At 52.9% G+C, this 11,661-nt stretch overlaps 1 protein-coding gene across 1 annotated transcript; it reads right to left on the reverse strand.

The window, feature by feature from the left end:
- Window positions 1-3,710: 3,710 nt before the first annotated feature.
- CALHM2 (calcium homeostasis modulator family member 2) lies at window positions 3,711-9,387 on the reverse strand. The gene is made up of 3 exons (XM_006021291.3): window positions 8,967-9,387; window positions 5,686-6,289; window positions 3,711-4,470 (listed from the first exon to the last, which is right to left on the reverse strand). Exons 2-3 carry the CDS (start codon window positions 6,226-6,228, stop codon window positions 4,054-4,056), a joined length of 960 nt encoding a protein of 319 aa, XP_006021353.1. The 5' UTR covers window positions 6,229-6,289; window positions 8,967-9,387; the 3' UTR covers window positions 3,711-4,053.
- Between the last annotated feature and the right edge of the window lie 2,274 nt (window positions 9,388-11,661).

An 11,661-nucleotide genomic window follows, 5' to 3' on the forward strand; every position in this document is an offset into this window, starting at 1 on the left:
GGATAGAGGTCTCTCAACTGAGAGAAGAAGCTAAGTCTTAGATGCTGGAAAATAATTGGTTCTGCTTTAATATTTTCTGTTTCAGACTGTTTCCCTAAGTACCAACAGGTCTATTCCTATATGTGCCCCAAACTGTCCCGTCTTAGCCGAGCACGTCGGCAGCCGTCTCACGGCCTAAGCCCAGTTGGAATCCAAAAATAAACCGTTCTCCATCTCTTTCCTCTGGGAGGCTTGCTCCAGCAGGTATTCTTAGCTGACAAATTGGGCTGCTCGCAGATTCCAGTGGTGTTGCCCCTTCCTTGCAAAATGTGGCTGGAGGAGGGAAGTGCACTACATGAATGTTTTTTTTTTTGGAGCAGGGACCAAAACTCAGTCATGCCCTTCTAAGTGTTTTCCCAAATCACCTAGAAGCAAAATCTCCATGTCCATTAATCTTTCATCCTGTCTCTTCATCCGTTTCATTTATATAAGAATTTCATTACCCCTCTAGTGTTTAAAGGTTTCTACCTTGTCCTACATCAGACTGAAGACCTCCCACTTGTTGGAGAATAGCTTGTATCAGGTTCTCTGATTGTAGGTAGAGTCTGATGGTCAATCCTTGCATATATGACTTCATACATGCAAACTTGCACACCAAGAATCAGAGGATGTTTGTGCTAAATCCTAATCCCAGGTTGGGAACTTTTTTATGGACGAGTTCAGTGGCCTTTCAGCCAGCAGGGATCAATATGATGAGTTTGGGGCCCTCCAGAATTTTATAAAGGAAGACCACAAAAGTTTTGTGACTAACTTTTTGTTAAAAACAAGTAAATAAATAAATGAGGTTTGGAGTTTCCAATTAGTTTTAAACCAAGTGGGATTAATTTGTGGGCTCTCAGGCAAATTTTTTGTTTGTTCCTTTCAGACCTAGAAGCAGAGGAAATGCCTGTCATGTCTCTTTTTATTTACTTTTCCTTACCAGGTTTAAGGAGCGTGTCTGTCTGAATAACAACCTCAGTCTGCATCAATTCTTGGCTCTCTGCTCCATTGCAAAACCACAATGAATTCCTTGTTGTTCCCTGCATCTTGCACTTGAATCTTTTTGCAGTGCTCCCGCTCTTACTCCCTATTGTTTGAATGCCTGACTCATCTGGTGGGTGTGAATTGCAGCCCATCATTATCCTCAATCTAATCTCATTTTCAGGGTTTTAAATTCTTGAGATGTGGACCCTGTAGAAGAGCTGCATACACTCTCTGTACCCTCAAGTGGAGGAGCTAGAAAATAAATTAAATGCCCTAGTGAAGGCTTACTCTGCCGGGCCCTGGGAAACTATTAAACCACTTGCCGTTTCTGTGCTTCATCCCTGAAATGGAGACAACAGATTTTAAATACAGTGAAGGTACCATCATAAATGTGGGAGGAACAATAAATAGGTGCAGGCTGAGTCTTGAGCTTTTTGGAATGAAGGTCTCGAGCTTTGTGGTGGGAAGGACTGACCCTGTTTTGTGGAGGAGCCGTGCAGAACTTGCTTTGCAACTTTGGGCAATTCATTTAAGTCAGAGAGGGCTCAGGGCAGGCCCCCAATTGGCCTCCCAGGTCTCCGATTTAACCCCCAGACCCGTTTTACTTCGTAGATGTGGTTTTGCCAAACATACTCCAATGCTGGCTTCTGAGGTGGGGCACAAGGGCTGGACGTGCAGGACTGCATTTTCCTGCTTTTTCATCAAGTCGTTGGGTTTTCAGCTTGGCCGAGGACTGGAGCAGGTCCCTGCGGGAGGAATTGGACAGTCAATGAAGGACAAGCGGCTCCGCTCGCAGGTCCCCTACATTACCTTGGGGCGACCAGGCTGGGCGTGTGGCAGTGGCAGGGGATTTTAACATCCTGCCTTTCTACTTCTACCCCTGGCTTTTTGTCTCTGGGCTGTAGCTAATAAGGAAGAGCCAGGGCTGCTGCTTTTTCTGGCAAGAGGCTCCCCTTTCTGTTCAGGAAATACGTGTGTGCCCACAGCCAGCACCCCCCAGCACCTGGGGGGAAACCACCTGTCAACGGGGCTGGAGCTCTGCTTTGGCCTTACGTGGCAGCAGGTTGGGGGAGGTTTGTGCCCCCTGAGAGGAATCTGCTCCACGCTGTTTGGTTCCCTCCCTTTGACAAGAAGCCCAAAGCACTCGCCTATGCTCTTGTTTCCTCGGGCTTTTACTCTGCTATGATTTATTCGTTGCTTCTGCATACGTTACACAATGGGACCAGCCCACTTTGCGTCCTTCCCCTGCTCATGCTGCTGCTTCCTTCCCGACAGCCGTCAGATGCTTTCTCCCCTCGGCCACCTCGGGGTTTTCAGGGCTGCCTCTGGTGCCAGGGTCATACGTGGGCTCTTCAAGCAGCGTTGTCGGTTCTCCCAGGAATCGGGTGTTTTTAAATTTCCAGTCCTGGCATCCCGTGGGCACGGCAGGCACTGAGACTTTCCTACAAAGGCAACATTTAAGCTTCCAGCTCTCTTGTTCACAGAGCAGTTTGAAAACTGAACCTAAGTGCCCTCAAAAGGCCTAGAAACCACGAGAGAAACCATTTCATTTTTTCTTTCAATTTAATTATTTTTTTCCTATCAGATCCAAGTGCCCAGCTTGTGATTTTTGAGCACTTCAAGTTGGCAGTATTGGGAGAGGCATGGTCAAAGCTTATAAAAATAAGACCACAAATAAGTATAGAAAAAGGAGCACTATAAATAAGAAAAGCAATCTCCAGTATGCCACTGATCCTTAACATAGAAACAATTGTGCACATGTCATTCAACATGCAATTAAAAACTGTTTAACTGCAACGCTGGAAAAGCAAGTGGTTGACACAATGGCATGTCGAGAGGAGGAAATGTAAACTCCACCTGCATCTCTTTCTCGGTGATGCTTGGTTCATAAGGCTATAGTGGGGCTAGTCCAGGAGTCATTTAAGGCAATAGAAAGAGTCTGAGAAGCACAATTAAAGAAGGGTGAAGTTGCTGCTCGCCACTGATATTAGCCAGTGCAAACTCTTCATTTCTATGTACAGCAAATCGGCGTGCAGTCTTTTTGCTGCCTGGTTTTTGGTCCCTGTCCAGTTGGAGAAAGCTATTTAACTGGTACAGTTAAGTATAAGGAGTATTCTGTAACTTAGGCTATGGCAGGGGTGGACCTGGCTAGTGCTAGGATAAGAAATTCAGTGTGCTGCAGGGGATGACTGTACAGTGGGTGCTCTTTCCTCTGAGCCTGGCATGGTGTTGGAGGATGCTGTTCTGCTGCTAGCGCCTGCCAGGCCCACAAAACCAAAATTAAAACTGGCATGTTTAAAAAGTCCCTGGCACTTTGGGAAAGACGCAGGGTGTTCGCTGTCCTACCTAAACTCCAGTAGGATAACTACCTTCTGCTTCACTAAATACCCCTCTGCAATATTGGACTCTGGAGTATTTCTGTGCATTGCTGGACTAGCTGAGTTCCACCCCAGCCAGGTGAATCGCTCCCTCCCACTCTGCTAGTCTCTGAAGTGCTGTGGGTGCTTCTGCAGGAAAGGCACAGTAGACCTGCAAGATGAAGGCATGATTTTTTTTTTTCCACCCCCTCTGAAATGAAGGAATGCCAAGAGGCTGCAGCATTTACAGGTGGGAAACGGGGACCTCAGCCATGCTGAGTTATTTGCTCCTCAGTTTATCCTTGCATGTGTAGGACCCAAGGTTTCTGCCTGTGCTGCCTTGTGCTCAATTTATCCTTGCATGTGCAGGACCCAAGGTTTCTGCCTGTGCTGCCTTGCTAGGCGGTAGGTAAGGTGCATGCGTCTGCGTTATGCTCCACTTTGTGGGAGCAGCGGTGACAGTCATATCCCAGAGAGGTAGGGTCTGGTTCCCCAGCACAGCACGGTGCAGCTGGTCTTTATCCAGAAGCTGTTGATGCCCTGTGGCTTGCTGTGGTCTAAGAAGAATAATCCTATCTGGAGGATCATTCACAGCGTATCTGGTCACCGTGCACCTGAGTTGGTTATATTGTTTTGAGTATAAAGTGACAGAGCATGGGGAACTGGTCCCTCCTCCCATGGGCAGCTGGCTTGCTTAGACGGCTAGGAAGGCCATTTCCTGGCCATCAGGCCCTGGTCCATTTCCCTCGACCCCTTTGGCCCATTTATGGAGCCGGCTGTAGAGTGGGAAGCCCTTGTTTTCCCGGTAGATGTAGACCCCCGTGATAGCGTTCCACTGCGGGCTCGGCTGGACCCCCTCCACTGGGAACTCCTCCACCAGCTCCTTCTCCTCCTTGTTCAGAGCCACGAAGCCGAAGAACTGCTTGACATTACCGGCAGCCAGGATCTTGGAGTGGACTTCAGCGGTGCGGTGGAAGAGCTTGGCCTCGTTGGAGCGGTACTGGGCCCAGTAGTCTTCCTGCCGGTAGCTCAGCGGCGAGCAGCAGTGTTTCAAGCACTTGGAGAGGAAAATCAGGACCGCAACAACACCAATGAGCAGCCATCCAAAGAGCTGGGGGAAGAGACAGAGCGGCTGCATTAGAACCGGTCTCTGATCAAATGCATCCAACTCCGGACTCTGATCTTGGAGACTGCCCCAGGGTTTGCACCAGTATATACTGGGATTTTGTTTTAGAGGACCCTAAGACTTGGGCTTTCTTATGTCCTGAATATAGGACTGGTGGATGTGAAGCATTAATAGCCCTGGCTTGTACTGCTTTGAAAACAGAGATCCTCACCCATGGTCTACCCATGCACTTCAATCCTGACTGGAAACGCTTCCTTCTCCACTTCTGGTGCGCCTTTGTCCTGACTGGAGGCCTCATCTGCTCCCACCGACCTGGAACCCCCTTGCAGCTTGGCCAGTGTTTTTCTCCCCACATCCCCCATCTGAAGCCCCCTCCTACTCCAAATCATGGATACTCCTAAACACCTGGACAAACACCTGGCTGGGGTCATCTGACCCCAGCCCTCTTTCCGGCCCAGGGCAGGTCGGACTCGATGATCTCATGGGTCCCTTGCGACCCTAGCATCTATGAAATCCCACCTGTACCTTACTGGACGGGAGTACTGGTGAGTGAAGTGAGGGTCTGTGTCTAGCCTGGATCCAACGTGGTGCTGCAGAATAACAAAGCTGCTCAATCGGCTCATGTGGTGTCGGTTAGGAAAACGCATTCCTCTGTCTTGATAACATATGCTTCTCGCTCACCTAAGACCTGCCACCTTTCTGTAGCGCCTCACAAAGCATGGCTTCCCCGTGGCAGGGACAACCTGATGGCAAATGCAAAACCTAGGCAGGGTTTTGGCAGCAGAGACTGGCCTCACACTGACTAGACAACTTGCACCTTGGAAAGAGACTGCTCCAGGCAGCTGAACCGGAGAGCCGTGCAGGCTTGGGAACTGGGCTCTGAACAGAACCGGCTTCTTGGGGACTTCTGCCTCGCTTGGCTTCCCAGCCCGGTGCTTCAGTGACGTTATTAAGAGACGGTGGCTGAACCAGCCTTCCCTTTGCAAAGGGGAGGACGATGAGGCACAGAGAAGGGTAATGACTTGCTTAGGGTCATGCACGAGCTTCTGAGCTACTAATGGACCAAGAAATCTTACTGTTGCTTACTAACTGAGAGACAACATTTCCATCCCGAGCCAGAAAAAGACCCCAGGAGCCCTGCTTCCTTCATCCTCGAGGCCATGCTCCCTCCCCACTTTATACAGGCAAACAAATCGGTACCTGAGACTCGTATCTTAATCTTCTGATCACTTCTTCTTTAAAGTGAGTCAGGTTCGTCAGCACCTCTTTACAAGGGAACACGGCCAGGGTTTCTGCTCCGTACTCAGCTGGAAACTTGTCCAAAGACGTTGGAGCCACAAATTCACTCAGGGCACAGATGTAGGCTTCTCCACGGAGCAATGAGATGACAGACCAGGTGATGGGGGCCACCGCCGCCCGCCCCAGGATGGAGCCGAAGAGCAGGAAGGTGGCCGGGCTGGAAAAGTTCTTGGTGCCCCGTTTGTGGCACTCGGCCACCAGGTTCCACATGTGGTTGTTCAAGATGATGCCGATGAGGAAGAGGGCCAAGGCCGGGACGCCGATGGCAGCCAGTCCATAGATGTAGTTCCTGGCTGGGGAGCAGGGGCAGTGGAAGGCAACCACTGAGAAGATCTCCTGACTGCCCACCGTCCCCAGAGCCACCAGGCCATTGAAGATCATCACATCTTTGCTCTTGAAGAAGAGCGAGAAGAAGCGGAAGTTCTCAGCGATGAGGGCGGCCATCTCGTCGTCTCCCCTCCAGCAGAGCTTTCAAGGGGAGGTGGGTCGTCTCGCCTCGCGCTATCTGCAGAGAACAACGCACCACAGACAAAATGACATTGCCTTACATCTGCCAGCTTTCAAGGGGCAGCAAGAGAGACCTGGCACACGTCCCTCTGTCTTTGGTAGCTGCCCTGACCCCTTAACCAGCTTGATTTGGGCATGCAAAGAGGTGGATGGAGGCCTGACTAGTGGGCTGGGGCCGGGCTCGAGCCATCCTGACATCAGACATAGCCAGGGATCGCATGGTTGCTAGGAATGGAGCAGCCCTGGGCTCTGGGAGCTGAACCTAACCTTTCCCATTCACTCCCACTCCTTTCCCTAGCTCTCTGGACAGAGAAGGGGTGTGTGTAGAGAGAGGAGCTGCTCCCTTCTGTGAGGCTGGATGATGCTGAGGGTGTGTGACCAGAGCCCTGAGCCACAGGCGACTGGTAGGGGAGGTTATGGGGGGGGGGCATGTGCCCCCCCTGAGATTGGCCCCCGACTCAGCATCGCTCAGGATGGCAAACCACGACCCCGCAGAGCCTGGTGGAGAGGCCGCAGCTCCTCCTGCAGGGCCCACGGCAGCCGCGGTTGAGGTTTAGGTCCACCCACCCTTCATCCGGGGGCATTTTTACCTGTGTTCTGGCCGGTGGCCGCTTCCAGTCTGCAGCATCCCCCCACCCCAGGCTCAGGAGGAACCAGTCACCCCTGCCCCGAGCAGCACTTGCTAAACTGGTGCTACCCCAGGAACACCAGTTCGTTAGCAGGAGTCTGGTGCCTTCTGGTCGGCCCGACAAGGTAAGGAGCTGGTGGGACCACACTGACATTCAGATGATTTTGGCAAGGCTGTTAGGAATTTGTGTGCATCTGTGGCCTTGTTAACTGAACACCCTGTATTCTTTCACATATATGTCCTTACAACAGCCCTGGGAGGTAGGGCAATGCTATTATCACCGCTGTAGGAATAGGGTGTCAAGCCCAGAGAAGCTAAGTGATCTGCCTAAGGTCCCTCAGACAGTCTGTGGCAGAGTAAAGCCTCGATCCCAGCTCTCCCAGCTTTATTATTCAGCTCTGCTATAACCTTGCTATACAACTTGGGGCAAATCGCATTACTTCTGCGTGCCTACCCGGGGCCTAATGAATGTTTGGAGACCCGCAGGGCCAAGTGGTATGCTATCTGATGATAGTAACAGCAGACAAGAGCTGTTGTAGTGCTCTTGTAGCTGTGCTAGTCCAGGGCATATATAAGAATATTTTTGTAATGATATCTTTTCATCAGACCAACTACATAGTTGGGAAAGGTGCTAGACAAGTGTTTAAATAGAAAAGGACATTTAAAGCAATTATTTTTGTTTCCCCCAGTGTCAAGTGTAGGTCGTGTCTGAATTTTCCCCTGGAGCTGGGGAAAGGTGTGTTTTGCCTGGAAGCTTTTTTGGCATCTCTCTCAACTCTGTAGTTGGCCCAGTAATAGATATCGCCAAATCAATCTTGCTTCTCTGATAGTAACAGCAGGCCGGCTGGCTTCATAGGGCAGTTTTAGGCTGGGTGAAGGATCCCCAGTCAACAGGATCCCATGATGATGAAAGGATTGGTGCTCTGTGGGTTAAAAGCTCCCTTGTGTTGGAATAGATGCAGGGAGCATGGTGCTTTCTTGGGCAGTTTAAGTCTTGCTATATTGGTAGCCACAGCAGCAGAGTACTTCGTATGGGCCAAACTGCAATTTTGCCAGTCCTCTGAAACAGTCGATTCTGCCAAATGACATTTCTGCCAGCACAGCAGTGTCTACACGGGGGTCTAGGTCATGCCGCTGCCTGACCGGACTCTGTTAGCTGGAACCTGCAGCGTCCATCCAAGCGCAGTCCGGCTCGGTTGTCCCGCATGTGGCTACGTGTGACAATGCCAGCACTGAGAAATGGGGCTGAGATCTTCTTACACCCATTGCTATGGGTGCGCAGTGTCTGTATGCAGCTGCCACTTTATTAACAAGGGACCCCTGCTCGTAGCATCCGCTTGTGAGAAAGCCCAGCCTCTGGCAGGGCTGCTCCGGCTATTGGGCTTGTAACACGGGCGTAGCGCAGGAGCTGGAGGTGGGGGGTTAAAAGCTGTCTGGATCAGCTCAGCCTTCCAGATGTGTATGGGCCTTTCAGGGGGGATTTGACGATTGGGAAGGTTGAGCTGATCCTGATCCCTGCGCAGCTCCACCCAGGGCCGCAGCACAACTGGGACGGAGGGAGCACAGAGCTCTGCCCGCTATTCTCAATTATTCCCAGCCCCAAGCAACGCTATTCCACAAACGCTGTCAAAGCACTAAAACCCGAATGCTGGCAGCCCGGGGCTGGATTCTCTGCCGTGCTGTTTCACAAGCATAACTCATTCCTCAGAAGAGCCACGCTAACACACTGCTGCAGCAACGTGGGGATGAGTCAGACCATCCTCCCCCTTGCCATAAAGTTTGCCTTGCTTAGTTTTCAGCAGGGCAGTACTTGTGGGGGCAGAGAACTGATGCACATAAACCAGCCCCTTCCAGGAGCCCAGGCCTGGCAGCAAACCATGCACAAATCAGGTCCATAGCAAACAGGAACCCTCCATGCTCGGGAAGATCCTCGCTCCAGAAGTTGGTTCAGTGCCCAGCCAGGGTGGGGCATCTACATACATTTCTTTCTAAGCAGCCTCTATTGCAACCCTGGCCCTGAGACGAGCATGAAAAACCAGTCACTTACTTGAGGGGACGCGGGGAGCTGCTTTCAGACCTGCCCACCTGCTGTTCAAACACGGTCCAGGTGCAGCTGGCTCTGCCACAGAGGGGGAGCAGGGGGAGTGAAGATCCGGCTCATAAACTGCCTGCAGACGATGCCACACCCGTTAAAAATAGCATCCAACTGCAGCAGCTTCCTCTCCGTCCCGCTCTGCATTGGCTTCTCCCTGGCGGGAGGGGGGTGCCGTCGAAGCCCAGGCTTGGGGTGGGGTTTGTGTGGCAGAGACCGACCGTGAACTTTCTCTTGTCAGAACTGATGTTGTGCCTTTAAATAAAGAGGCATGAACATGAGTTAGTGGAAAAAATGCATCATCCATCCCCAAAATGGAGCGAGGCTGCTCAGCGGCAGCAGAAGGCATCTCGCAGGCAGCTGCTGTCTGGGCCCAGTCCGGAGCTCTCTTGCTGCTTGCCCCAGGCCTGGTGCTAGAGCTCGCAGAGCATGGGCTAGCTGGGCTTTCTTGGCATGGCCGAGCCATGCTTCTGTGGAGAGAAGGGTCAAGGCCATCGCACCCTTCAGTTCAGCTGGAAGCAGGGAGGTGGGCTGCCTGTCGGGCTTTGGCTTCGGCAGCGCTGTCCCGGGACTGGAAGACTAGGAGATGCTGCGAGGGCTTGCTCACCGGAACAAATCCCACCGGTGGGCTCACGCCTGTGGGAGCTTGCAGAACCGGGCACGTGGAGCAGAGCTCTTCAGGGTGCCGGGCTGCGGGGAGCAGATGCAGCCTCTGCATTTGATAGGGATGGGGGCCGGCTCCAGCTTGAATAGGAGCCCAAGGCATCGGACCTGCCTTTCCACCTGCTTTGGAGATGGTGGGGTCCTGCTCCCCACGCTGTCCTGGGCCAGCACCTGGACTCGATCCGAAATAATGGGGCTATTGGGTCAGACCTCCACTACTCAGGCCCAGGGGGTGCAAACAAGCAGTGCAAGGGCTGCTCCTGGAAGCGCAGTGGATCAGCGGTGGCTTTTCAGCTGGCAGCTGGGGACTTCCTCTGCTCTCCAGCCCAGCTGGGCGTGGGGAAGGGCGGAGAGGGAGTGTACTCCCAAGAATTGGCAGGGGCGGTGCATTCCTGGATTTCCCATTTCCTCTGCCCAGGAGGCAGAGGATGCGGCCTCACTATTTCCCTTCCTCCGCCGCCGCCTCCTGTTCCTCCCTCCTTCGCCACTACCTGCCGCGCTGCTTAGCTTGCTGTCCCTCTTGGGCCTGGCATGAAACCCAGGACCCCAAAGAGTCTGCTGGCAGAGGTGCACACGCTTGCTGGTCTCTGCATGGCTTTGGCTCTTCTCTGGGGCAGCTGAGCTCTCCGCACGCCCTGTGTTATCTCAGGGGAGAGCCTGCCTGTGGCTCCTGTGCTTCAGGGGGGTCCTGCTACCTCCAAATACACGCTTGGCTCTGGATTTGGATTTGATGCTGCCTCTTGCCAGGGCTCTAGTAGTCTGGTAATGTGGTTTCAGCCCCTCTCAGGGTACTGCTGCTTTAAGCCTGGCTCAACCACATTTGCCGGGTGCTCGGTGAATCATTTCCCTTCCCTCCGCCTCCCCTGCTCTGCTAATTGAGAGTTTGAGCTCTTGATGCACAGGAACGGCTTCTAACTAGGTCCAGTCCATGCCCTGCACCAAGGGAGTGGGATCGCAGTTAGGAGTCCAGCGGCAGGGGTAATCCACGTAAGAATAAGGGGCTACCACGGCTGACAGCCTCAGCAGCTCGCTGAGCCCCTTGCCCCCGGGAAGCCGCTCCTACCATCAGCAGCGCCGGGTGATTCATCACAGCAATTGGAGATGGGCCAGGCCTGCAAAACCATCTGGTCCCCCCACCCAGGGCAGTCCTTGCAGCACAGGTTCTCGGGTGCGCCCTGTGATAGCGGTCGGACCAGGCCACGTGGAAGATGATCCCACAGGCTGGTGGATCTCCCGGGGAAGGTTTTTAGCCTGATCCCTCCTTTCTGAATCCCACGCCAGACCTGCCAGACACCCTCCCGGGTGTTTCCTCCCCCAGCTCGCGGAGCCAAGCCATGCAGATGCTGAGGTCCTGTCAAGGGTGCCATGCTAGGTTAGCACAGTTCAGTGTGCAGATACGATTCACAAGACAAACCCAGTAGAAATCTGTAGCGTCACAACCGTTCTCCCCCGTTGCGCTCTTTCTGAGCGCTTTGCAACAGAAGACTTCCTCTGTTATTTTTCCGTAGTCAAAAAAAATACAGGGAAAATGAAGAGCTGGCGTTTTCCAAGGGGTGCCTCAAATGGTTGAGAGCCACGGCTCAGTCTAGAGGCATCCTGCACTGGGGACCCCCTGCCTCAGCCCCCACCTTCCCTGCCTGGTGCCTGGATTCAGAGTTAGAGGAACGGGGCAGCCCATGCTCTGCTATTTCAGGCTCTCTGCAGACTCAGGTCTGCTCAGAGCATTTCTGCAAGTTTCCTTTTTTATCCTCGAGAGAAACAGAGTTCTGCCAAGAGGAGGCTGGGGTCCTGGTTGCCCTTTGCCCACCCCTGCCATGGCCCTGCTGTGCCTATGCTGTGATCCTGCCCTGGCTTGTTTGCTACCCCCTCCCCCAGGAGCCCTCTGCGGTTTACACCCCTGTTTCTGCCTTGTGTCACATTATTTCCGCCCCAGATACTGGGCCAGGTGGACTCTCACGGTGGTGTCTCTTCAAGCTTGTAACCGCTC

The sequence above is a fragment of the Alligator sinensis genome, unplaced genomic scaffold (genome assembly GCF_000455745.1).
Source record: "Alligator sinensis unplaced genomic scaffold, ASM45574v1 scaffold61_1, whole genome shotgun sequence".
In the NCBI taxonomy this organism is placed as follows: domain Eukaryota; kingdom Metazoa; phylum Chordata; order Crocodylia; family Alligatoridae; genus Alligator; species Alligator sinensis.

What these genes read in the sequence shown, in the direction of transcription:
- CALHM2 (XM_006021291.3), bottom strand. Translation starts at nt 6,228, where the DNA reads ATGGCCGCCCTCATCGCTGAGAACTTCCGCTTCTTCTCGCTCTTCTTC. An exon ending in GATTAAGATACGAGTCTCAG is followed by an intron (nt 4,471 to 5,685) that starts GTACCGATTTGT and finishes CTCTTCCCCCAG; the next exon opens with CTCTTTGGATGGCTGCTCAT.